Raw genomic sequence first — 27,627 nt, 5'->3', positions numbered from 1 at the left:
TTTATATATTTATTTTTTTTTCTTTTCTTATATTTTTCGAATGTAACGCAACATTTAAATTGAACAAAGCATTGGCTTTTTTTAAGATATTAAATAGTAACTGGCTATAAACAAAAAGATTGCACTAAATTAAGCATAAATTACGTCATATCTCATTTTTTTTAAAAGAGAACATGCACCATTTTTTTTATAATTTTATTTTTAATTAACTTTTATTAATAGTTTATTAATAATTGGTAATTCAAATTTTGCTTTAAAACACACTGTAATATCGATTATAATTTAGAAATCCAAAGTCAAACTAGATAAAGAAAATTTTGAGCCTGTTCTGCAAATTTTCTGCCTTTTTTCTGCATTTAATCATCAGTTTCTACCTTTTTACCATAAAATAAGATGATATTGCTTCGAGCTGTCCTCCATTTTGTATTATTTAAATAAATTCTTAACTTTTATCGTCTCTGTTACGAATATTTGGTACAAAAACCACATTCAACTGTAATTTTAATTGTAATTAAAAGAAACTATGAGCGTAAAATTTTGTAAATAAGGCACAAGTCCACAAATGAATTTGTTGGTCCAATTAAAAGTTAAAAATAAGTGAAAAAGGCTTATAATATTGGATCGCATACATGAAGATACGTAAAAGCTTTTATTCAGCGATTTTTCAAGTAAATACTTCATTTCGTACGCATAGTATTTAGTATTTACAAGTAATTTGAGGAAAATAGCTAAACCATTTAGTTGTAATCATGACGTTGTCGTGTAAAATTGCATTTTTAAAGAGATAATTAAAAAATTGATTGCTCAGTGTAAATTTGTACAAAGACAACACAGTTTTCTTTCAAAAAAGTAGCATAATTGTGCCCATAATTATGAAAGAAGTCTAAGTCATGTATTTTTTGTTTCGAGATATTTCATGAATTGCATTTGAATAAATTAAAAAATATTTTTACATTATGCAACCATTTTTTTAAGAATTTTATTAGTCTCGATTAATGGAAATTTATTATGAATAGGAAATTTTGTGTGAATTTCGTACGAAAATGTTGTTTTTAAGGTTTCAATCGACTTGGACCATTTTCATAATTTTGGGCACAATCATAAGAAAAAAAATTAACAGTGTCTCTAAGTAGTAATTAGTAATCAGTTGCAATTGTGGACTCATAAAATGTGAGAAATCATTCATAAAAAAGAGAAATTGTTAAAAAATATTGTGTATATTATATTTCTTTATCTACGATTTGGTTGTAAACTTAAAAGATATTTAATGATGAGCAGAGAATCTGTAAATGTAAGTCCTATCAGTGTAATTGAGATTTGTCAGTATTTACTTATCTGGTACCAGTAGAAGATAACGCATAACAAATCTAGTGTTGTTTTTATTTGTAACTTGATAATTTACAAGCAAGCATTTACTCATTTTTATGCATGCAATTTATTATTGTGTCTAACAATTCACTCTTGCAAATTAATTGATTGGATCTTTCGTGGCATAGGATCTCTGTAAAATTTCAGACTTGTATATTTGTGTAACAATTCTTTTCTTACAAATCTGTCGCTGATCCGAAGGTGCAGAATTAACCAAACCCTAACATAACTGTTATATGATAATTCTTTTTTTATAAATCTTTATTGATTAGCTGGTTATTTGCTGATTAGCAGAATTGTTTGAAGAAATTTTGATGGTAATAATAAGTTGGTCATGGAAATCTTTGGATATTCTTTCTAGTCTTGATTAACATACGCTGTATTTATTATAAACAATAGAAAGACGAAAGATTTAATATATGTTACAGTACAGTAGGTAGTTAACGAATAGGTAAGACACATTTATTTAGAGTATATGATTATGTGAATAATGAGTGAAAGGATCTTTTATCTTCACGTCATCAAGATATTAAGGCGGTGGAACAGGGGTTATCAAACTTTATAACGTCTATATGCTTGAACAGGGGTTCTCAATCTTGAAATATTGAGACTCCAAAATAGGAGTTCTCAATTTTTAAATATTGAGACACCAGAACAGAGAGTTCTCAACCTTGAAATTTTATTTATAAGGTTCCCAACTTTGAAATTTTAACTCAATAGGGATTCTCAACCTTGAAACGTTGAGATCCTGAAACAAGGAGTTCCAAACCTTGAAATTTAAAAATGCTAAAACAGCGATTCCCAATCTTGACGTGTTGAAACGCAGAAACAGGGGTTCTCAACCTCTGAAAAGTTGAAGCGCAGGAACAGGGGTTCTCAATCTTGAAATGTTAAGGCGATACAACAGAGGTTCTCAACCTTAAAAATGTTGAGACTCCGGAACAGAGGTTCTCAAACTTGTGCCCGTGTACGCACATGCTTTCTTGGAAATGTTTAAGTGCGACCGTGACAAAGTGTTGAAATAATGAAAATGGCATCTTTGACGTATTAATAGTATGGTTATTAGTTTTTGCTTAAAAAGGTTGAGAACCTCTGCTCAAACGTTTCAATGTTCCAAGGTTAAGAATTCTTGTTTTAGCATCCTAATGTTTCAAGGTTGAGAACTCCTGTTTTAGCTTGTCCCAATGCGCAAGGCTGAGAACCTCTGATCCAATGTCCCAATATTCTAAGGTTGAGAACCATTGCTCAGCGCCTTAATATTTCAAGGTTGAGAACTCCTGTTCTAGCCCCCCCCCCCCAAATGTTTCTAAGTTGAGAATCCTTGTTCTAGTTTATTTCAATGTCCAAGACTGAGAACCCCTGCTCTAACGTCCCAATATCATAAGGTTGAGATCCACTGTCCAGCGCCTCAATATTTCAATGTCGAGAACTCGTGTTCCAGCGCCTCTCAATGCCCAAGACTGAGAACCCCTGCCCCAGTGTTTTAATATTCTAAGGTTGAGAACCCCTGCCTGGCGCCTTAATGTTTCGAAATTGAGAGCCTCTGTATTCGGCGCTCCTTTGTTTCTAAGTTGAGAACCTCTGGCTACTGACTTAATATTTCAAGGTTGAGAACCCTTGTTTCCAGTGCTCCCGATGCTTCTAATTTGAGTTCCTCTGCCAAGCGCCTTAATACTTCAAGATTGAGAACCCCTGTTCCAGCGCCCCAACATTTCAAAGTTGAGGACCCCTGTTCTAGCTTGTCTCAATGTTCATGGCTGAGAACCCCTGCTCTAATGTCCCAATGTTCTAAGGCTGAGAACCTCTGCCCATCGGCTAAACATCTCGAGGTTGAGAATCCCTGTTTCAGCGTTCCAATATTCTAATGTTGCGAATCTCTGTTCCATCGTCCCAATATTCCAAGGTTGAGAACCCCTGCTCCAGTGCCTCCCATTGTCCAATACTGAGAACCCCTGTCCTAATGTTCGCATATTCTAAGGTTGAGAACCTCTGCCCAGCACATTAATATTTCAAGGTCGAGAATCCTTGTTCCAGTACCTCGATGTTTCTAAGTTGAGAACCCCTGCTCTGATATCCCAATGTTTTCAGGCTGAGAACCTCTGTTCTGTGCCCCATTGTTTTAAAGTTGAGTATCCCTATTCCAGCGCCTCAATATTTCAATGTTAAGAACACCTGTTCCAGCGTTCCAATGTTCTAATGTTGAGAATCCCTGTTCCAGGGTCCCAATATTCCAAGGTTGAGAACCCCTGCTCCAGCACCTGAATATTTCAATGTTAAGAACACCTGATGCAGCGTCCCACTGTTCCAAAGTTGAGCATCCCTGTTTCAGCATCCTAATATTCCAAGATTGAGAATCTCTGTTCCAGCGCTCCAATGTTTCCAAGGGTAAGAACCCCTCGCCCTACGTTCTAAAGTTGAGAACCCCTGTTCTAGGATCTCAATATTTTAATAACGTGAAAATAGAACATTTTATTTTTCTCTTATGATTTATCTAATCACGTGTTGTAAATAAATGTTCCTTATGTTTTCGTTAACTATATACTGTACTATGACGTATGTTAAATCTTTCTTTTTTCATAATGTGTTTATAATTGTTGATAAATACGAGTGTCCAAATATTTTCGTAACCAACCGTATTGTTAACATTTCATTATTATAGAAACTTTCTTTTGTTTCGAATCAAATACATTGTATAATGCGTCACTGACTTGTTCTTCACGTCAAACGATATACAATCTTTATCCTTTTTTTTTAATAGAAATTTTGAATATTGAAAGTATTCGATAAAATCCATTCAATATTAGTATATGGGTAAATAGAACACACTGTACTGCAACGGTACTCAAACTCTTCTCATTTAAACAATTGTAAACGCACTGCGTAACAAATCACTGAGAAACATTTAAATTAATAATTGAATGAAATATTATAGAAAAAAAATATCTTAAATGTATTGATGATCAAGTGAAGACCTGTTTACAATCACTTTTAAATGCAAATGCAATCATGTTTTTGTGTAGAGAATTTTCCTTTCAAAACCAAGCAAGTTAATTAAAAAAAAACCAAAAATGTTTATATCTTACAAACGATCTACGTTTACTAAAGCTTTTCTCTCAGTAAATTATATTCTATATATCATATAACTATTGAATGGTTTTTATCGAGCACCCTATGTATATATTACGTACTTAATTATTAACATTTTTATTTATTTAATTTTTATTGTTAATTATTATTAATTTATTTAATTTATTATATTATTTATTTATTTCATTCATTATTAATTATTATTAATTCATTTGATTTATTATATTATTTATTTATTTCATTCATTATTAATTTATTTAATTTATTTAATTTTATTTATTTAATACATCATTTATTTATTTCGTCGTTGCTTTCAATTGTATCGTATTTATTTCAGTTTCTTCAGCAGCACTTTAAATCTCTCACTGTTGATCGCTCCAATTCGATAGTTTGTAATTGGTTCTTAATTGCAAATTCGTAACGAATATTTACAGTGCTATCTAACGACCAAATAACATGCCAATTCGAGTGTAACAATTATTATTATTTCGAATTTACGAACGTCCTCCCTTATAAGAATGATCGCGTTACATATACTTCTCGTTAGTAGCGAGAAAGTAACTGTTTTAACTGACGATCTGAATTTTGTCGACCTGTTTAACACTTTGACGCAAACGACGTCTATAGCCGTCAGATCCTTGGCGATTTGTACGCAAATGACGGTTATAGCCGTCAGATCCTTGGCGATTTGTACGCAAATGACGTCTATAGCCGTCAGATCCTTGGCGATTTGTACGCAAATGACGGTTATAGCCGTCAGATCCTTGGCGATTTGTACGCAAATGACGTCTATAGCCGTCAGATCCTTGGCGATTTGTACGCAAATGACGGTTATAGCCGTCAGATCCTTGGCGATTTGTACGCAAATGACGGTTATAGCCGTCAGATCTTTGGCGATTTGTACGCAAATGACGTCTATAGCCGTCAGATCCTTGGCGATTTGTACGCAAATGACGGTTATAGCCGTCAGATCCTTGGCGATTTGTACGCAAATGACGTCTATAGCCGTCAAATCGTCGGCGATATGTACGCAAATGACGGTTATAGCCGTCGTACATATTTTAATTAATAAAAAAAGAACAGCGTTAGAACGAACTATACTAACACGTACACTTGTTAAACTATTGAGTAACGCATCTACAAAAAAAGTGATAGCATGCCAGACAGCGTATTAGTTGTTTTTTTTTCGCTTTGGAACATTTGAGTATCTAGAGACAAATGATTGCTATAGCAGTCGAGTAAAAAGTCGAAAAAGTTTGGTCGATTTCAATTCACTCAAAAGTCGAAAGATGATTCTGCGAAGACGAACCATTTGTGCCCATAATTATGAAAATGATCTAAGTCATATATTTCCTGTTTCGAGATATTTAATGAATTGCATTTGAATAAATTAAGAAATATTTTTACATTATGCGACCTTTTTATTTAGAATTTTATTAGTCTCGATTAATGGAAATTTATTATGAATAGGAAATTTTGTGTGAATTTCATGCGAAAATGTTGTTTTTAAAGTTTCAATTGACTTAGACCATTTTCAAAATTAACTGAATGTCCTATAAATGACTTAAAGCAATAAAAAACTATGAGTTTTATTATTTGAAACGATAATTTTAATGAAATAATTCATGAACATTTATCAATTATTTTAAAAAAGTAATCCATTTTTATCATTTCGAGTTTTTAAGATTCTTAAAATGTTCCTGAAAAACTGGTGGGATGTATGGTATTTCTTGTTTTGAGATATTTAATGAATTGCATTTGAGTAAATTAAAAAATATTTTTACATTATGCCACATTTTTAATTAGAATTTGATTAGTCTGGATTAATGGAAATTTTGCGCGAATTTCATACGAAAATGTCGTTTTTAAAGTTTGAATTGACTTAAACCATTTTCAAAATTAGCTGAATGTCCTATAAATGACTTAAAGCAATAAAAAACTAGAAGTTTTATTATTTGAAACGATAATTTTAATGAAATAATTCATGAACATTTATCAATTATTTTAAAAAAGTAATCCATTTTTATCATTTCGAGTTCTCAAGATTCTTAAAATGTTTCTGAAAAACTGGAGGAATGTTTGGCAGTAAACACATAATATTTTTATGTTTTTCTTTCGTTACTGGTCTAGTGATGGTGTACAATGGAAGTAGCTTAATATTTCCGTATATTTTTGGTCTTCCTCTTTTAGGTGAAAGATCCAAAACGTGGAATTCAGAATCATCTAAAGAAGTTTTATAGAACATTTGATAAGGTTCATTTTTCAAGAATCTCATCCATTGTATTTGCAGCCAAAAGACAAATTCGTCCGCGATATTTTTTACTCTTCTTGTCGTCGACTCTTCTAGCGATTTCGTTGAAATAAAATCCGGCTGCGACATTCGTTTTATCAAAAATGTATCGTTTATCGGTTTATTATGTAGTTCAGAAACGCGTGAAAGAGAGCCACGCGTCATTTTCAAGTTATCTTTATATAATGTCTTTAAATTTTTCACTTAGACCACTTTCATAATTAACACTAAATGAATTCCATGTAATGTTGAAGTTACAACAACCACCTAATAGTTCATTTTTTATAATATCGTAAAAATTACATTGAATAAAATTTAGTTTCAAATAATGTGCTGTGAAATAACTGATAAACTCATTTTTTTTATTTTTACTTAGAGCACTTTCATAATTATGGGCACATTTATTCTGTAAGTATTTTGTCACGAATTAAGTAAATACAATGAATCAGTAAAACAAATGCCGTATAGTCGTCATTTGCTTCGAAAACAGAAAAAATGACATGCTGAGCAAATGATTATAGTCGTCGAAAATTTTTTGGGAAAAACTGTGGCAAAATGTGATAATTTTCACCTCGAAACATACAACTTACTCTCGATTTCATCTGGCAGTCATAAACAATCTAAAAAAATGTGTTTCTGAGGGAGATTGTAAAGTCAAAAATGTGCGTCAAAGTGTTAATAATACACTGCTTCTAATTCTAATTAAATCCTGTTGTTTTTCAGCTTACCAATCACTGCATGTGTAATTAGCGTGAATTCAATGAATCGAAGCCCAACACGAACATGTATCTGACTCTCGTTTTAATTTGTAGGCATATGAACGCAGATTTCCCACTTGTCCCCAAATTCCTGTTTTTGTTGGTTGTGAGATCATTTCAGACGAGGAGAGTAAAAATGGCGCGGTCAGGATTACGGAACGACGATGCAAACTGAACGTCGAAGCACCGTACATCTTGAAAAAGGTACGTAAACATCCCTTTTTACGAATACACGCAATAATACAAATTAATCTAGTAAATAATACAATAATAAATACAGTAAGACCTGTCTTTATGCGATCCTTTTTTATGTAATCTTGTTTTTCTGCGATTCTTTTTGAATGAATTTAAATATTATTTTATTTATTTATTTATCTTAAGGTACTTCGTTCATTTGTTTGAACAGGATTCATTTAATAGTGAGATTAAATCTAAATAAATTAATTACCTTTGTTCCCATTCGTATACAGTTTTTTATGATTTTTATTTTATTTTTAGAAATAAGTGCTTCCTCAAAATGAATAATTGTAGCGAAGAAAGAGTGAAAAGAAAGACAATACCATTAGAAAGAAATATTCTAGTATTAAGTAGACTAGCAGATGGCGAAGGATCCACAGCTGTTGCTAATGAAATTAAATTAGGTGACTCCACTACAAGAGATGTGCACAAATTGCAAAACACATAAAAGTTGGTCTCAAATAAAGACAGTCGGTTGACTATTGGACAATTAACCCAGCAAATCTCAGTCTAATCATATTTTCCTGTGAAACTAGCGTCAAAGAAGCAAAAACTGAACTTCCAATTTACCTTGGCATATTAGTAAACTAACTTCATTCGCTAAATGACAGTACGTATTCTTCAAAATAGCTGTACCATTGATTTTGAGCACAGAATGGAGTAGTGTAGACCAAATATACCCTATTTCGATGAAGAAAGAATGGATTTGTAGCTCCACGCGAAGAAAACCAACTATTTTTCATCACCAGACTGACTTACACGGAGCCAGATAATGAATTCGTGAATAGAAACTGTAGAATCAGAAACAACGTTCATATTTGCAGAGACGAACACAACTAATTCACGACAAAACGACCCACAACAGATCCACAGTACGTTTATATACTATTAACCTTGGCAAATTGGTCCACAGTTTCACATTGGTCCTCAAATGATCCACAGCAGATTGCATCGCGAATCTATTGGATATACATTTATACTATTAACCTCTGAGAATAACTTATAATATTGCGATACCTGAAAACAGAGTCGAAATAACTACTTTTTGAGGACAGAAACATGGAATTATTCTAATAGACCGACCACATATAATTAAATCAAACGAAAAATGAGATTTGGTATTCGACCAACAGCACATGAACATAGGTTCGACAATCGAAAACATAACGTACGACATTACATTAAAGGCAGTACCCATTAGAGTAACCACATTGATTTATCTCATCTGGTAGAAACATTACAACACACCCCTAAAACAATGAGTAATGTTAAATTAGGTGAATCCACTATAAGAGCTGTACACAAATGTGCGAGTAAAATACTAAATGAATCCATTAATAGTGCAACAGACGAAAGAAGTAGAAGAGCATCGTATTCAAGAAATAGTATTGCAATAAAGAAGACGGAACAGGCTCTCGTACTTTGGATTAAAGATTTAACTAAAAAACGAATCCCCGTTCAGAAAGATTTAATTAAAGAAAAAGCTAGACAGTATCTCAACCAGCTGAAGGGTTTAGAACCATCTAGTTATCCTAGTCATCCTGTTTAAAAAATCTGAAGTTTTCTGCGAGCAATGGCTGGTTTACTGGATTTTTATGACGATACTTATGATGCTTAGTTTGAAACGAAGAACAGAAGATTCTAGATGAAAAAATCAATCGAAAATGTAGAATAACAATTTTTCATTCGAAGCTTTGTTTTCGAGAAAATTGACTTTGAATTTTCGTTGAGTATGAATGCACTTGATAGAGAAACTTATATATATTTCTTGGAATTTATTTGGCCTTTACACATGTTTTAATGTGTAAAATGGTCTAATCTCTTAGTTGCGTCGAGTACTGGGTTTGGTTCTAGCGAAACTTTTCTATTAACTCTCATTGCTTTTTGTTCCAAATGTTTGTTAATTTGTATTAACGCCTTTCTCGCAATTCTGTTGTAGTCTTTATTATCTTTTCTATATAAATAGCACAGGGTGAGTCGAAATTCTGTGAACACTATTTAAGAGAAAGCATTTGTTCAGAGTTTTCGTTATACAGAGTTATGTGAGTCAACTTAAGATACAGTAGTCAGTCAGTTACTTGAAAGTTAAATCAGCCAGCTACATAACTCCATTCAATCAGTCCCAAAACATTGGGTGATCCTTCGAAACATCAGAAAATTAAAAGATTATTTTCGACTTATTTTTTCATCTAGAATCACCTCCCTTTCAGTTGTACCACCAGTTATACAATTTATGATTAGATTTTAGTCTCATCCTCTTTTCGACTGGATATTTATTGCAGTCTTAGGTTTAATCTTTAGGAATCTCTCTTTTTTTTTCTATTTACAATGTCGACTTGAGAGTAACAGTATTAACTTTTTCTTTTTGTAATTTATTGGTTTATAACCGTCAGTATTTAGGATGGTTTCCTGTTTTGTCATATTTTGTTAGATTGTTGATAAATCTTTTAGTTTGTGTCGTATGCTATCTTTTTGTCGAAATATTTTCTGTTGTATAAGTATTAGGGTGTTGCATAAATTCCTTCATGCTATAAATGTCTCTAGCTGGCTATATTTCTATAAACACGCGTGATATTGGGAGTATTTATCAACGTAACTTCAATCGAGGCAATGATCTACTGTGAATACATTCAAAGTTTATTATCTCGAAAACGAAGCCTCGAATGGAAAATTGTTATTCTATATTTTCGACTTATTTTTTCATGTAGAACCACTCTCCTTTCAATTGTACCACCAGTTAATGATCACCCTGTACATTGAACTGTATATAGCATTCGATTCTTTCTTTTCTGTATTCAGTTTTAAAATTAAATTTAATATCCATAATATTTACAGAAATTTGTTGTGAGACCCCATAAACATTGCATATAAGCATTGTACTCATAAAATTAGCCAAACTCACTATATCACACTAAATCAAGCCAAACAGGGCACTTACTTCCACGAAATCCTTCATTTTGGTGTGAGAACAATTAGTCCAGTCTCCTTAAATTTTTCAATTAATCTCTTCATAATTGACGGTGAAGTTGAACCACTATTCTGACCATATTTTGTACAAAAAATTACAGCCAAACATCTTGAATTACATAAGTTAATTAAGGATCATTATCAGCCTGGTTAGACTCTTTGTAAGCATCACTAAATTGGTAGAGCTGGTTATACAGCAAAATATTAAATTCTCAAGCATAGTAATGCTAATTTATGTCAGTTGGGATCCACCAATGTAGTTTTAACCCTTTGCACTCTAAAGAAGTCATCAGCATTGATCAGTGATTGCAAAAATTAATATTATTGCATCATAGCTTTTTGAGAAATGCATATTTCCCTCAAGTTCTCTATTGAAATGGAATTTTCCACTTTTGGAAGACGTTAGCAATCCTCGAGCAATAGTTCTGTTGCCAACATCTAAAAAGAAGCCGAGTGCAAAGGTTTGGGCCAAGGCTGACCAACTTCTGGCCCAAGGCAAGCATCGATGCGACTCAAAAATATTTAAAGACCATTTTTCTGAGCAAACATTTGGAAGCTGTGAATGAATTCTATTTTGTGTTATATATTTGTGACCCGAAATGTCATATCTTCTTCCAATGTGGCCCAAAGAAACCAAAAAGTTGGACATCCTTGACTTAGAATGAAATATATGAGGTCCACGAGTTTAAATTAAAGTAGAAAGTCCAGAGTACTGTGTTATGGACTCAGAATATAATTTGTAGAGTTTGTTTACTGTCTTAAGTACTTTGTTCCTATATTTATATAAAAAGAAGCAATTTAATTGGTTAAAAAACGCTGTTTAACACTCATTTCTTTCTGTTTCTGTTTCAGATCATTGGAGTAGATTTTGTGTACTTTATTCAGAGAAATATCCTGGACAGACGGAACAATATCCTCGAAATAGAAGCGTACAATGAAAGCTTTTCGTCCAGAGTCACTGTTATCGAGAAGTGCAGATATTTTGTAAGTATTTTTGATTCAGATTGTACCTGATTAGATGTATGATTTAATACAACCGTTTATTTTATTTAACTCAGTGTTTCTTAAGCTTTCCAGTGTGAAGATCCCATAATATTTACAGAAACTTGTTGTGGAATCCCATTAAGCATCGTAGGCAAATATTTCTCTGCAATTTTAAGTCATTAACTTTAATTTTTCATTTTAAGACGTAAGACAATGTGAAAAATTTCAATAGAAATATAATAGAATAGTAAAAAGAATTTTTAGGGATCCTCGCTGCAAGTTTTGCGACCCCAATTGGGTCTGAAATGAAACTGGTCTAATAAGTGGTTTTAATATCTTTGCACCAAATGCATTACTGCAAAGAAGAAGTAATTCGATCCTTTGCAGCTTTAAAACCATTTGCGGTTTTTTACCATCATCGATGATTTTTGCTAGTTCTTTACAATAATTGTGCCCATAATTATGAAAGTGGTCTAAGTCATATATTTCTTGTTTCGAGATATTTAATGAATTGCATTTGAATAAATTAAAAAACATTTTTACATCATGCGACCATTTTATTTAGAATTTTATTAGTCTCGATTAATGGAAATTTATTATGAATAGGAAATTTTGTGTAGATTTCATATGAAAATGTTGTTTTTAAAGTTTCTATTGACTTAGACCATTTACAAAATTAACTGAGTGTCCTATAAATGTCTTAACGCAATAAAAAACTATAAGTTTTATTATTTGAAACAATAACTTGCTTTGTTTTGAGATACAGTAGTATTGTTAAGAAGAGATCCTTTTGCTGATAAATTGTATATCATTAAGTTCGTCTTAAGTTAATGCTATTGATAATATTGTTATTATTATAATATATGTTATTAATGTTATTAATAGCATTAACTTAGGTTCATCTTCTTAAGTTAATGCCATCATTAATAGTATTAACTTAAGGTTGGTCTTCTTAAGATAATGTTATTATTAATATTATTGTTATTAATAGTATTAACTTAAGGTTCGTCTTCTTAAGTTAATGCTATTATTATTGCTATTAATATTATTAATAGCATATGAAGACGAACCTAATGTTAATAATATTAATGTTATTAATAGTGTTAACTTAAGTACGTCTTCTTAAGTTAAATCTAATTTAATGCTATCAATGTTATTAATAGTGTAACTTAGGTTAGTAACTTAGGTTCCTCTTCTTAAGTTAACGCTATTTCTAATACTATTAATAACATTGATAGCGTTGAAACTTATGTTTCGTCTTCTCAAATTAATGCTATTAAAGTTATTAATTTCTATACAATTATTTGTAAAAATTTGTTCTTTTATTTAAAATTTATTATTAAGTTTCAATATTTTATGCCTCAATGCATCGATATGCAGGAACAAATCACTATCATTGCTACATTTATACTATGTATCATATATGTGCCCATAATTATGAAAGTGGTTAAGTCATATGTTTTTTGTTTCGAGATATTTAATGAATTGCATTTGAATAAATTAAAAAACATTTTTACATCATGCGACCATTTTATTTAGAATTTTATTAGTCTCGATTAATGGAAATTTATTATGAATATGAAATTTTGTGTGAATTTCATGCGAAAATGTTGTTTTTAAAGTTTGAATTCACTTAGACCACTTTCACAATTATGAGCACAATTAAGAAACTCTGATTTAATATAGTAAAAAAGTATCTGGTTCTTTGCGTCAATCAATTTATAATTTATTAGTCATGGAATGACTATAAACTTAAAATAAAATCTTGGTTCCGAGAGCAAAACGCTGCAAATTTGTCTGACAGTGTTGATCAATTAAAGTAAAATAGCCAATCAATTAAATTTAGTAGTTGTCGTTATTCTTTATTCTATCTGCTCAATATCATCCATTTGGCTAACGCACTCTGTTTAAAATCAATTTACAGATTCATCCAGAAAATCCAGAATGGACATGCTTCGAGCAAACCGCAAGCTTGGATATTAAAAACTTCTTTGGCTTCGAGAACTCGATGGAGAAGCTAGCGATGAAGCAATACGCCCAAAACATCTCGAAGGTATGGATTCTCATCTACAAATTTCCTTTCTGTATTCGTGGTTGTTCTCTCTAACGCTTATTTTCAAACTAAATGTTACAGGGCAGAGAGATAATCGAGTACTTCGTGAACCAGCTGAAAGAAGAAGGTATTGTGCATGTAACTCCGTGGGTGGATACGAATAAGTTAGGTGGAAAGGATGATGGGTGAGTTTTAAATTGAAATGATTCCTTCGCGAAGAACATGCTATTCACAAATAGTTATTTACATAAATAGTTAGAAGCACACGTGTGATAAAACACAGAAACACGTGCCAACGACGTGAAGCACAGTGTCCCCAGGTGGTCAATGTAGGTAGACGAAAGCCAAAGTCTAAATTTTCACTGAAAATAGGCTCATTTGATAGCAAACGAACCAAGAGTCGATGATTCGTTCTTATTTTTCGTTTTATATTGCTTGAAGCAAAGGGTGAGGAGGAAGAGCCTCACCCACTTTGCTGTTTCAGGTCTTTTGACGTAAGTCATTGGAGAAAAATGTGTTATTGAGTAGTTTTCTTTGTGAAACTAATTAAAGCTATAGTAGGAAGTATATTTTTTAATTTTATTGCGTTACAGGCACTTTCTCTATTAAATTACTATTGAAAATGGGGTACAAAAGAAAACCGTTACAAAGAAATGGGTTTTTGCAAACTTTGATGGAGAAAAAATTTATATCATTTAATGAATTTTTAGTATGAATGTCATTAAATAGGAAATTTAATGTAGATTCAGAATATGTTAACAGTTTTTTACGCATAAATGTGTAAAACCAATTTTCCAGCTATTTTTGAAGACCATATGGGCTTTCTCTAACTTTTGGTGAATAAGTGCGAAAGAGTCACATTCAAAACAGATTTTTCAGCATATTAGAAACAGAGTTCAGCCTGCAGGTCTTAATGCCACATAGGAGCAGCAAATCAAGCTTATGTCTCTCAATATTAATAGCAAATAAGAAGAAGATGATACGAAGAAACAATTGTTTTAGAGTGATGTACAAAAAATGGCTTGATGGGGCAGATTTAGACATTTTGAGAGTTAACGAAGGCTTAATCAATTGATATTATGTATTGTTAACTGCAATTTCTTTTGGCCATGAGATTAATATTGAAAAGTTCTAAGATTTTTCTGATTGTAGTGCAACACATTTGTCGTACTACGTCACTGTGCATAAAATATTGGTAAATTCTCTTGTGCCAATTGGTATCCCTTTAAAAGAGGCTCAGGAGGCAAGAACTAAAGATTTACTACCTAGAAATGGAGTTTAAAGCCCACATGGTCTCAGAAATGTCTACGACTAGGACTATAATCGAGTAGAATTAACAGTTTACCATGTTGTTAGTTACACCAGATTCATTTACAGATAAATAAATATCGATCAGTGCTAAATAAAATCCCTATTAGAGTAACTTGTCGAGTGCCTCATCAAATGAAGAAAATTAATTACTAATCTGCTAATAATTAGAAAGTCATGGACTCCACTAAATAAAGGATTTCTCATTTCTCTCAAAAATTTCCAAACACAAGCAAACAAAAACAAGAATGCTAATAATAGTAGCATTAGAATGCTAATAATAGTAAGAATACTAATGCTATTTTTAATGATATTAATGTTATCAATAGTATTAACTTAGGTTCGTCTTTTTAAGTTAATGCTATTTTTAATGCTATTAATATTATTAGTAGTATTAATTTAAGTTCGTCTTGTTAAGTTAATGCTGTTAATATTATTAATTGCTATACAATTATTTCTAAAAATTTGTTCTTTTATTTAAAATTTATTATTAATATTCCATATTTTATGTCTCAATGCATCTATATGTAGGAACAAATCACTGTCGTTGCTACATTTATACTATGTGTCATATATATTAACGTACAGACAGACTCGTTCATATAAAAACTTTATTTATTTAGATTCTGCTTCTGAAATTCCTGTATACGGTGAGATGTTAATACAGAGAAAGAAATAGTTGTCTATGAGGCAATGCTAGGAAGACGAAACGTGGAAAGTAGAAATGAAAATAGCTTAGTGCTTAAACGTGGAGATATTGAAACTTTACTTTTAATTAATAAAATTTAATTCTTATTTATTAACTCTTTGCATTTGGTGCCTTTCTGGACGTTAACAATAGAAACTATTGCCAAATAGAATTTTTCCATTTCAATAGAAGACTTCTTCGACAATTAACTGAATGAGTATAAATAATAATCGAGAATAAGAAATCATCGATAGCTGTGAATTTTTTTTAGCAAAGATAGTCGTAGCTTAGAGAAAAACGAAGTATTCTCTTGTTGTTGTAGAAGCTGTTGAGTTTTCTTCTCGCAGTGGTTAAATATCTCTCCACCATCCCCAAAAGTCGTTGAAGTAAAATTTCCTAAAATAGAGATGAAGTTCTTAATTCTCGAAAGAAAAGAGAAAATCGAGGCTGCGAAATAAATGGTCTACAGCGATTATCCCTCGATTCTTCGTTTCGACGTTAAGTGTTTTCAAATCTGTGTTTGAACCCTGACCAATGGTTCTATTAGAGTAATCGAGTGGTTTTACCGTGGTGCAAAACTATTAACTAATTCTCCTGACTGATACAGATGTTAGTTTCTATAGTGATTGAGTAGTTCTACCGTGGTGGAAAAATATTAATTTTCCTGACTAATACAGATGTTAGTTTCTATAGAATCGAATGGTGGTCAACGTTTTACGTACCATAGGCCAATTTTGTCTATAAACGAGTTAAGATGAGACGTATAATTTAAACACCGTTTTTTACCTTTTTATATTCACGTTTGCGGTTGAAAAATAAGAATTGCGATAGGATTTGCTTTGTTTTAGGAGAAGAAAAAGAATAAATTAATCTTGTAATTAGATTAATTCATTTGCGCTAGTTTTAATCGTACCGCATCTCACTTACGCTCTCTTTCTCTTTCTCTCTCTTCAACTCTCTCTCTCTCTCTCTCTCTCTCTCTCTCTCTCTCTCTTCAACTCTCTCTCTCTCTCTCTCTCTCTCTCTATCTCTCTCTCTCTCTTCAACTCTCTCTCCCTCTCTCTCTCTTCAACTCTCTCTCTCTCTCTCTCTCTCTCTTCAACTCTCTCTCTCTCTCTCTCTCTCTCTCTCTCTCTCTCTCTCTCTCTCTCTTCAACTCTCTCTCTCTCTCTTCAACTTTCTCTCTCTCTCTCTCTCTTCAACTCTCTCTCTCTCTCTTCAACTCTCTCTCTCTCTCTCTCTCTCTCTCTTCAACTCTCTCTCTCTCTCTCTCTCTCTCCAACTCTCTCTCTCTCTCTCTCTCTCTTCAACTCTCTCTCTCTCTCTCTCTCTCTCTCTCTCTCTCTTCAACTCTCTCTCTTCAACTCTCTCTCTCTCTCTTCAACTCTCTCTCTCTCTCTCTCTCTCTCTCTCTCTCTCTTCAACTCTCTCTCTCTCTCTCTCTCTCTCTCTTCAACTCTCTCTCTCTCTCTCTCTCTCTCTCTTCAACTCTCTCTCTCTCTCTCTCTCCAACTCTCTCTCTCTCTCTCTCTCTCTCTCTTTTCAACTCTCTCTTTCTCCGTATCTCTCTCACTTTCTCTATCTCTTACATACACATACACATACACATATTCACACACACATTATCTATCTCTTACATACACATATTCACATACACATTCTCTGTCTCTTACATACACATACACATATTCACACACACATTGTCTACCTGTTACATGCACATATTCACGCACACATTCTCTGTCTCTTACATACACACACACATATCCATACACACATTATCTGTCTCTTCATAGGCGTACACATTCACTCTCTCTTACATATACACGCACACATATTCACATAAACATTCTCTGCCTCTACATCATGTACACATATACACACAACACAACTATTCACATCCTACAACTGCAAACTGTAAAAAAAGTACGACAAACTGAGAAGTAAGAAGACCATGAATTGAGCAGAGAGCACTCATGTGTTGAAAATATGAAGATGAATTCAATTACGCTGTTTATTTCCACAAAGTAATTAGGCGAAAGAATAGAATGCGCTATTTGTAAACATCCAATGCGCCTCATTTAGGTAAATTCTGCATGATTTGACTATCTCTGATCTAGAAAGTCTGATTTCTTTTATTATACAATCATTGGAACAAAATTTTCTCAATACTTTTTATATATCGATATATCTTGATTAAGAAGCATCGAAGTTAGAATTTTGAAGAAGCATGTATGAAAACAAATATACCATAGCTTCAAACGATTTTTAATACGTTTTTTTTCCACGTGTACCATCGATGGTACGCGTTAAACTCGACTTTTAGATACCATTAATGGTACACTCTGACATATTTACTTTACGCTTTAGAAGCATATCTTTTATGACTATCAATGCGCTTTGAAACTGCAACAGTAGTTTCCACATTTTACCACATTAATTACTTGACGATTATATATTCACACGTTTGACCAAAGACAGCACATATGATATAAAGAAACGTTTAATAATGCTACACATCCAACATCATTGATTAATGATATTATGGAACTAGTTGTAGCACCTTCGTTCTAAATACAAACATCTGAACTGTGGTTTGTGAGCTTGGATCTAAATCTAAATCAGTAGCACAGTTTCTGATGCATCCAAATTTAAGTACGCTGTGCAGGTTCACTCTGACAATTACCAAGCTTGCTAAAATACATGTTGGCACTGAATCCACTAGGAAACGCTACAGTCGAGCAAGCATAATGAAACCGTTTTTCAATTTCGCAGGAATAATGGTTTTGTAAGTTCGTAAAGTGTTGCAAGTATCGCTGCTGTGGATGTGCGATGGAACCCATCGCAGAGATGACCAACGCAGTAATTGAAACCAAGAATGTGTTTGGAACTGAACCGCTGACATTTTCTGATGATATTTCAAGAGATCTGTTAACCGAACGCAAAGAATCCATTGATTTGCTCTTGTCCGAAGAGAAAAGGGCAAGCGTTTCTGTCCCATCCAAGAAGAAAGTTACTTTCACGAGAAAGTCTGGTTCTTTTGGGATGATGCGTCTTCGTTCTTGCAAGAAGATCACATTCTTACAACAGAATCCATGGCGATTCAACGTTAGGACAGAGCATTGCAATTGTCGAATGAAGAGACGTACCAAATGCTGGCTCACACAAAGAGATTTCTTCCTATCGAAGGAAGTGATCTGAAAAGTGACTCTTCCAATGCTAACGACAAACTCTAAAAGCCAAAATGAACAGTTCTCGAAGGCGTATAAAAGAAAGAGAGCTCCTTGTCGAAGAAGTTTCGCTCTGCTTGTACGTAAACAAATTCTCAGGCGTACTTAAGTCTGGTCATCCGTCTAGGAGCAGCAAACCAGACTACGATATGTTTGCATCGTTCAGTAAGCAGCGTGCCTGTTGTAACTGTTTAAAGTCTCAGAATTCCACGAAGACTTCAGAAAAGAGACCCTCCAATAAGCAAGATAATTGGACAGCCGTGTCTTGCCCAATCTTCATACGAGGTATTTTCCTTGAGACTGAATGAAAGTCAAGGTGTTAATCGTTCGAAGAGGACCTAGTAGATGTGTATTTGTAATTGCATCTCTGTTTTAGCGGGAGTAGTGATCGTTTCGCACGATAGTTGAACTTTAAAGTAAGGACGCTGGCCTTGCGTAGGACCAAGAAGATGAACTGCGTTAACGGACAGTAGGGATATCGATTAAACAATTGTAAATAGTTCTATTGAGAAGGCTGTACCTAATTTACATTCTATGGTGTTTAATGGTGGTCGCATAGTGAAGAGTGATGCGATAATTTATTTTTGATAAAACCCCTTGATCTCGCGAATGTTGTACCTTGTAGTAGGCGTTCATTTTTTAATGGGACACTCAGATTCGTGGATCTCAAATTTGCCAAAAGAAGTCAGGTATCTTAACGCTAATTTCTAGCAATTAACAGCCACCCTAAAGGTGCTAATTACGACCCCAAAGCGACGTACATGGAATTTTCGTGTGTCCCAATAAATTGTAAACTAAAAGAACGCTTCGACTGGGCAAGTGGCCTGCAGAAGTGAAAGATTCGAGGATTAAAGTTGTAAACTATTTTATTACAATTGTAAGACTGGTGTGGTAGAAAATGTGAACCCTCGTTGGGTGCATGCTGTAGCCAACACGTGCTATTATAACAAAACAAGCTTTAATTGACTTAAAAAAGGAAAATAGGACATGCTTATTTTATAATAAGTCATACAAATGGATTTCACGATGCGATATCTAGATCAGATAGACGAATTAACAGCCCTCAGATTATGCATGGCTCATTCGTGTCCCTATTTACTTCATTGATCTCTTCGATCAGAGTTTACAAGTTTTCTTTTGGTTGTCGATTCTTCTACTATTAAGAAATTAGTTTCTACTCTATGTGTCTTCCTTTAACAACGCATGCAAGAGCTAGAACTAAGTTTCTTGGTGGAGGAATCGATAAGGTGATCTGATGGTGGACAAAGAGTTTGTCACCTCTTATTGTAGCCATGTATTATTGTTGGACAAAGAGTTTGTCACCTTTTATCGTAGCCATTGCATTTCATGTATGTTTTTTACGCATAAATTTATTGTATTCTTAAATGCACTAAAGCTAAGAAGTCTGCAATGTTCTCTAAGTACAAATTATGATTAGTGATATTCCAAGAGGACTTTTTTGATTTTTTTTCCTGGAATTATAGGACAACAATAGCGAGCTGTAGTGGTAGACACGTATTAAACCTTTAATTAAAAGATGGATTAAATAGATTTAGGATGTTATTGATGTTTTGCATAGTATTGTTCGTGTTGATGTACCACATTCTTGACTAATCGTTGTTGCCAGGATATAATTAATTTTTATCTAGGTTTAATGCGTACTTGGTTCATCTTTCTTTATTGGGTTGTCGAAATTAAACAGAAAGAGGTCACTGCTGTATATATTTTCTCCATTTATTTTGTAGAATACGTTGTACGATTGGATACAATGTTCATGCAAAAATTAATTTTTTGAAACGAAAATGAAACGTTCTAGTTAGTATTTTACAGCAATTTCATTTGATCGTTACGAATAGATCTCTAAATTTGAGAAATCTTTCTAAGCGTAGTGGCTGAGGCATAATATCTATCAACCACAGATCCGTTGGACAATATTTTAGATCAAATCATCCTTCGTAATACAGTTCAGATGAGAAATAATATCTGGCGTTAACATGTTTTGCCCTCTTCTTTACTTGTTTGCCTTATTGTACTCTGATTATACGCTTCTGTCCTTTAATTTTTAAAGTTGTTTCGATTTTTTAGAAGCTGATGCGTATTCAGAGTTCGTAGTTGATGATTTTACTTCCTCAAACTCCATGCGTTGGTCGTATTGTTGTACAAAATCTGTCTTCGAAGCCTTGGTCTCCAACTGTTTCTAAAGAAATGAACTGTAATGGTATTTGCTCTTACCAAAATGGAGCAAACTAATATTAATAGTAAATATATAGCCTGATGCGCTCTTATTTTATACTTATCTTAATATTTTACTGCTCTACGAGTCTCCTTGGTGGCCTGTGCGTATCGCAGTGTCCTCTTCACATTTGTTACATCTTGAGAAATTTAATTTTCAACTGATCTGCTTTCAATATTAACGCTAAAAGCCAAGCCAGGTCCAGTTTCTCGTTTAGCAGATACGAAAGACCTCCAATCGCTTTTCTATAAGAAAAATTATTGGAGTTCTCCTCTTCGGGATGATGTCTATGTGGTTCCATGGGTACCCTCGCGATCTTAGTCTTGTATATTCTATTTCTCAAACTTATTTCTGCTTCTCGGACATAGATTTGTCCTTCTTTCTGATTTTTAAGTAAATTCTCATATTATTTTTAAGCAACGAGTCTTTTCCACGTTCAGAAAAACTTCTAATCTTGAATGCCCCCACATTTAAACCTGCTATAATTGTAAAAAGCATTTTCTGTAATGTGAGAAGACTCGTACATTAAGAATAAATCAGAGTTCTTTTACGTAAACACTGAAGTGAGAACTTATGGAAGATTGTAAGCGTTGTTGTCCATCTAGTGACCAGTATCAAAAGATAATCGCAATTACTTTCTGCAATTTGAATGTATTTTATGTATTATCTCTAACGTTACATATGTACTTATACAAGTTCACCCATTAGATACTTTCTTAGTGATTGATGTACGTCTGATTTCATTTAACGAGAAATTGTAATAGTTTTGTAAGTGTAAGTCCGTCTGTCCAGAACTTAAGTAGAGATGTATACTGCGTACGAATATGGTAGACGTAGCTTGTGTCTTATTATTAATACGTAGCTCCATATCAACCGTCCATTGAACAGTAATCGCAATAGCAGGATCGGATGAAGCAAAAATGAAGAAACTTAATTGTGCTCTGTCTTATCATTTGTTTTATCTATTTACTTTGTAAAACCTATATTGTGTCTGCTACTGTGACTATACTGTAACTGTTTCTGAGGTTTCCGCAGCTTGGATCCTTGTTAGAGGCGAAAGCTTCCAGGCGTGGGCTTCCAACAGCCCAGTAGAAATAGATACTGCTGTTCGTAGGTAAAGGTTTCATCGTTTGCAACCATATTTGACCCTGTAATCAGTTTTTTAATTGAAAAATCGAGAGAAGGATGCTTCAAAAGTGATCAATTCGATATTCTACCTCTTTGTTGCTGTGTTAGAATGGATCTTCAGGGCTCCTCTGTACTTTCCGTTAGAGATCTTACATCGTCCATCGCAAGGAATCTTGGTAATTGGTTTTCTAGTGAAAAATGTATTAAACATTTGCGAAGCAGGGTACATTATGTCTCAAGTGGAACATATTAGTCTTTATCTGCAAGGATTTATCTGATAGAGAAGCGTTAGGACACAATTAAGCGATCCCAATACCACAAACAAGGGTAAACCAACATCGTAGACTGGTTTATAGTTTTTCAAGCATTATGGATCGCATAAGAAGATTACTAAAAAGAAACAACGTGAAGATTAGTGATATTTGCAACTAACAAGAAAGTCAGACAAATATTCACCTCTTCTGATGGAAAACGCACATCCGTAGTTGATATCATCAGGGATACTCCTTCAGGATAAAGTGTATATTAAAAATACTTGTCTCTGAGAACATAAAAGGTGCATTAACTTGAGTTTATACTGTCAGTCATAGTCTAGCACTGTAGGATACAGAATATTCTTTAATTAAGCCCAAAAAATTGCTAATTGAGGCAATATAGAGGAGTCTGGAGATCCAGAAACACTCTAACGACATCAGCAGATGTATATAATATTTGGATAACTTTTTGCTAGTTTTTTTAAGTAAAGAAACAAATAAATATTTTCACTTGTCTCTTAGCATGATTGATCGTTGAACCATGATCAAATTTAGGCAAAAGATCAGACCTTTAACTCAATATTGCAGTGTCAGCTCAACTCCCGATTAAAAAAACTGCAATTTAGAAATCTACTGTTATTGGATATGACTTTAAAGCCTTGATCTTTATTTATAAACAGTGTAATAGCATTTAATTTAATTTAGTTGCTTTTGTAAACAGTGTAACAACATTTAATTCAGTTCAGTTGCATTTGTAAACAGTATAGCAACATTTAATTCAGTTCAGTTGCATTTGTAAATAGTATAGCAACATTTAATTTAGTTCAGTTGCATTTGTAAACAGTATAACAATATTTAATTCAGTTTAGTTGGCTATTTAAATGATGGCTGTATTTTTTCTATGTTCTACGTGGTCCATTCATGTAAGACACAATTGTAGTAGACCATGCAAATGGGTATTTCTTTTATTAAATATATATTCAGTTAAAAACTATTGGGCGTTGCTCAATTCTAACAATTTTAATTTCAGTTTCTGATAAACAGTTACACGAATTTGTACAAGATTTGGGCTGTACGGAAGAAACATTTTAATTCAGCCAACGTCTGATTTTAGACAGTAAGATAATTATCGTAGTATCTTAAAGTATTTGTTGAACTTCTAACGGATAGTCGAATTAGAATGCATTCTTGGTTTTAGCAATATCATCTTTAAATAGAGGAAGAGTTGCTCTTTGGATACATTCGAGGGTGGTTGAAAACTTGGTCTTTTAACTGGCTTAGTGTGCCTATATTCGAAGCACCATCCACAACAGTAGGAACGCAGAAACTCAATGTTCTGATTTTGACGACAAAGCTGTTTATTTGAACTGACTACTTTGCTTTTATACTATTCGACTGATTCTTGCGTCTGAAGTCTAACTAAACGCTAACATTGATTTCGAAGCCACTTAGTCATTCCTTCCAGTACTGATGGTGTATTTGTAAAGAAGAAATGACGAAGCTTTGATACTAAGGGTGATGGCAACAATCTGGTCTGCTATTGTGCAGCGACTGCTTGCTGATCCCAAATATTTGGTGACCAGAAGCTCGCTGGATGTTTCTTAAGTTTACAGCAGGGTAATTGTTATTGAGAATCAGGAGAAAATTAAATCTACTAGACTAGAAAACAGGAGAAAGTCATATACTACTTAGAAATTCGATGCAAACTGTACAACTAATGTTCTACTTTCTCAAAACTAGCATTTGTCTGCGACTCTCATAACTTTGCTATGGCAATCTTTAATAAGGGAGTTGTTGAATCTTGTTTCTGCCTTTTATTTGGCTTGTACCTTTGGAATATAGTGAGAAACGATTAAACATTTCTTCAATAGTATTAAGTAATTGCATCTTATAACTAGCGATCTTTCTTGTGGTAACGATATATACTTGTGTTCTAAATTATTTCTTCAGTTACAGATTTATTAATCAAGTAAGTGCGCTCTATATTCACTGGTATTGTGGATGCAAATTATATGTTGGCATGATCTGTTAGTTTCTCAATGGCGAGAATGTAATTATTGAGAAAAGTGCCTTCGATTAAATCGATGGCGACAACTTTGTTCTCAGTTGGAAATGCATTGCTTTCGTAAGAGTGATACGTAAAATATTGTGTTGCTATATTTCATTCGGTCGAGTTTAACTTTCTTTATTTTGTAGTTGCATCTTGTAATCTTGAAGACTGGGAATCTTAACGTTATCGAGTCATGGATTTAGTTGGCTATTATTATAAATAATGATGATACTTAAATATAACTTTGAAGTACTTCAACGTGGCTCTCAACGAGGCTGTTTGGATACGTATATTGCTGATACAAAATTTGTTATACCTACACAGAGTGATTCACTATTCGTGTGAGAAATTTTTACAGATGATACTACACCTGAAATGCAACAAAAAAGTTCCTATAAACCTAGATCCAATTTGCAAAACTGGCAGAGAAAATTTGGATTTTTGTTTTCTTCAGAGAAACAGCAGTTTCACTTATATTATTGAGTGTATCTTTGAAACCATTAGTCCTAGAAGAAAATAACAAATAGAATTGAAAAGAGCAATCAATTTTCTATTATAATAGTCCCCATTTTACTCTGAAACTTCAAAACAGGTGGAGTAATAAAAGTTTGAACTTATCTCAGAAGGCAAAATTTGTAAATTACAAAAACTTTGGTCTCCTATTTAAGTAATTATTTTTGGACATGAAGGGCAGCAATTTTCACAAAAACTTCTTTATTCGCTAAGCTTTTTGATGAGCTAATCAGTTTTTTATTCTGAAGCATGAAAGTAAAGAAATTTTGTGTGAAATGGTGAAAACTGCAGGAAGGTAACGGAATGGGTAAAGCAACTACCAGCTACATTTTTCTTATGATCACATTTATTGCATTTAATCTTATTAGCTTTTTTACAGTTAGCCCTTTATTATCTTAACTATGTTCACTTTCAAATTGGTTTCCATCATTTACGATGCATAGTCTAGCTCTTTTTACAAATTTTGCCTTCTACGATAAGCTAGAACTTTTATTACTCTTGTTTTGGAGCTTCAGAATAAAATGGGGACTCTTGTAATAGGAAATTTATTACTCTTTTCAATTTTCTTTTTCATTTTCTTGAGATACAATCAATATTGTAAGTGCAACTGCTGTTCCTCTGAAGAAAACAAAAATCCAAATTTTCTTTGCTATCTTTGCAAATCAGATATAAATTTATAGGAACTTTTCTCTTGCATTTCAGGTGTAGTATCATCTGTAAAAATTTCTCACACGACTAGTGAGTGAATCATCCTGTACAAACAGTGTAGAAATAAAGGAAGTTATTTTTACAATGAAGATATAGTAGAATTACTGAAAAAGAGAAGAAATATTGATACGAGTTATACGTAGTACAGATTAATGTTTTCCTTATATGTTTAGTTTATAGAAATTAGTGATGTGACTTCCTATTAGCTCAAAGATAGTTTATTTATATTTTTATCTTATTTTATTGTACAAAATCAGATGTTATGAAGATATGATTCTATTCTGTAGGAAGGATTTCATCTTTATTTCCTTAGTGTTTTAATCATCGAGCTATGCAAGCTTTCCATCTCAGGATATTTTTATAATATATTCTTCAATTGATGAAGACAACTGTCCAGTGTATTGTAATTGGTGTGTATTTGTTGGAATCTGTGGTTTGAAGAACGTAACTATATTTGTTCTGAAGAGAACGTTTTGGTCCAACGTTGAGAAGATTTGTTCTTATTCTTCCAGTGGATGTTTCTACTTCCCAGTTTGCTATTTGGATTGTTTTGTTTTCCGATGCCATTTCAAGAGACCTATTAACTGAAGTTGTAGCGTCTTTGTTCTAAGAACAGACATCTGAACTGTGGTTCGCGAGCTTGGATCTAAATGTAAATCAGTAGCACAGTTTCTGATGCATCCAAATTAAGTACGCTGTGCAGGTTCACTCTGACAATTACCAAGCTTGCTAAAATACATGTTGACACTGAATCCACTAGCAAACGCTACAGTCGAGCAAGCATAATGAAACCGTTTTTCAATTTCGCAGGAATAATGGTTTTGTAAGTTCGTAAAGTGTTGCAAGTATCGCTGCTGTGGATGTGCGATGGAACCCATCGCAGAGATGACCAACGCAGTAATTGAAACCAAGAATGTGTTTGGAACTGAACCGCTGACATTTTCTGATGATATTTCAAGAGATCTGTTAACCGAACGCAAAGAATCCATTGATTTGCTCTTGTCCGAAGAGAAAAGGGCAAGCGTTTCTGTCCCATCCAAGAAGAAAGTTACTTTCACGAGAAAGTCTGGTTCTTTTGGGATGATGCGTCTTCGTTCTTGCAAGAAGATCACATTCTTACAACAGAATCCATGGCGATTCAACGTTAGGACAGAGCATTGCAATTGTCGAATGAAGAGACGTACCAAATGCTGGCTCACACAAAGAGATTTCTTCCTATCGAAGGAAGTGATCTGAAAAGTGACTCTTCCAATGCTAACGACAAACTCTAAAAGCCAAAATGAACAGTTCTCGAAGGCGTATAAAAGAAAGAGAGCTCCTTGTCGAAGAAGTTTCGCTCTGCTCGTACGTAGACAAATTCTCAGGCGTACTTAAGTCTGGTCATCCGTCTAGGAGCAGCAAACCAGACTACGATATGTTTGCATCGTTCAGTAAGCAGCGTGCCTGTTGTAACTGTTTAAAGTCTCAGAATTCCACGAAGACTTCAGAAAAGAGACCCTCCAATAAGCAAGATAATTGGACAGCCGTGTCTTGCCCAATCTTCATGCGAGGTATTTTCCTTGAGACTGAATGAAAGTCGAGGCACTAATCGTTCGAAGAGGACCTAGTAGATGTGTATTTGTAATTGCATCTCTGTTTTAGCGGGAGTAGTGATCGTTTCGCACGATAGTTGAACTTTAAAGTAAGGACGCTGGCCTTGCGTAGGACCAAGAAGATGAACTGTGTTAACGGACAGTAGGGATATCGATTAAACAATTGTAAATAGTTCTAT

At 33.5% G+C, this 27,627-nt stretch overlaps 1 protein-coding gene across 2 annotated transcripts in view; it reads left to right on the top strand.

Moving 5' to 3' along the window:
- LOC143431680 (protein real-time-like) overlaps window positions 1-27,627 on the top strand; it is a 65,259-nt gene that overhangs the window by 11,031 nt on the left and 26,601 nt on the right. Inside the window, exons 2-5 of one of the 2 annotated variants that reach the window (XM_076908604.1) lie at window positions 7,558-7,707; window positions 11,560-11,691; window positions 13,616-13,744; window positions 13,826-13,929. In XM_076908604.1, coding sequence (XP_076764719.1) covers window positions 7,558-7,707; window positions 11,560-11,691; window positions 13,616-13,744; window positions 13,826-13,929 — 515 coding nt within the window. The remainder of the gene's footprint in view (window positions 1-7,557; window positions 7,708-11,559; window positions 11,692-13,615; window positions 13,745-13,825; window positions 13,930-27,627) is intronic. The other variant, XM_076908605.1, reaches the window with a different exon arrangement.

Source organism: Xylocopa sonorina, unplaced genomic scaffold (assembly GCF_050948175.1).
Source record: "Xylocopa sonorina isolate GNS202 unplaced genomic scaffold, iyXylSono1_principal scaffold0014, whole genome shotgun sequence".
Classification (NCBI taxonomy): Eukaryota; Metazoa; Arthropoda; class Insecta; order Hymenoptera; family Apidae; genus Xylocopa; species Xylocopa sonorina.
The sequence above is the reverse complement of the archived record's forward strand: the minus strand, read 5'-3'. Positions and strand labels throughout refer to the sequence as shown.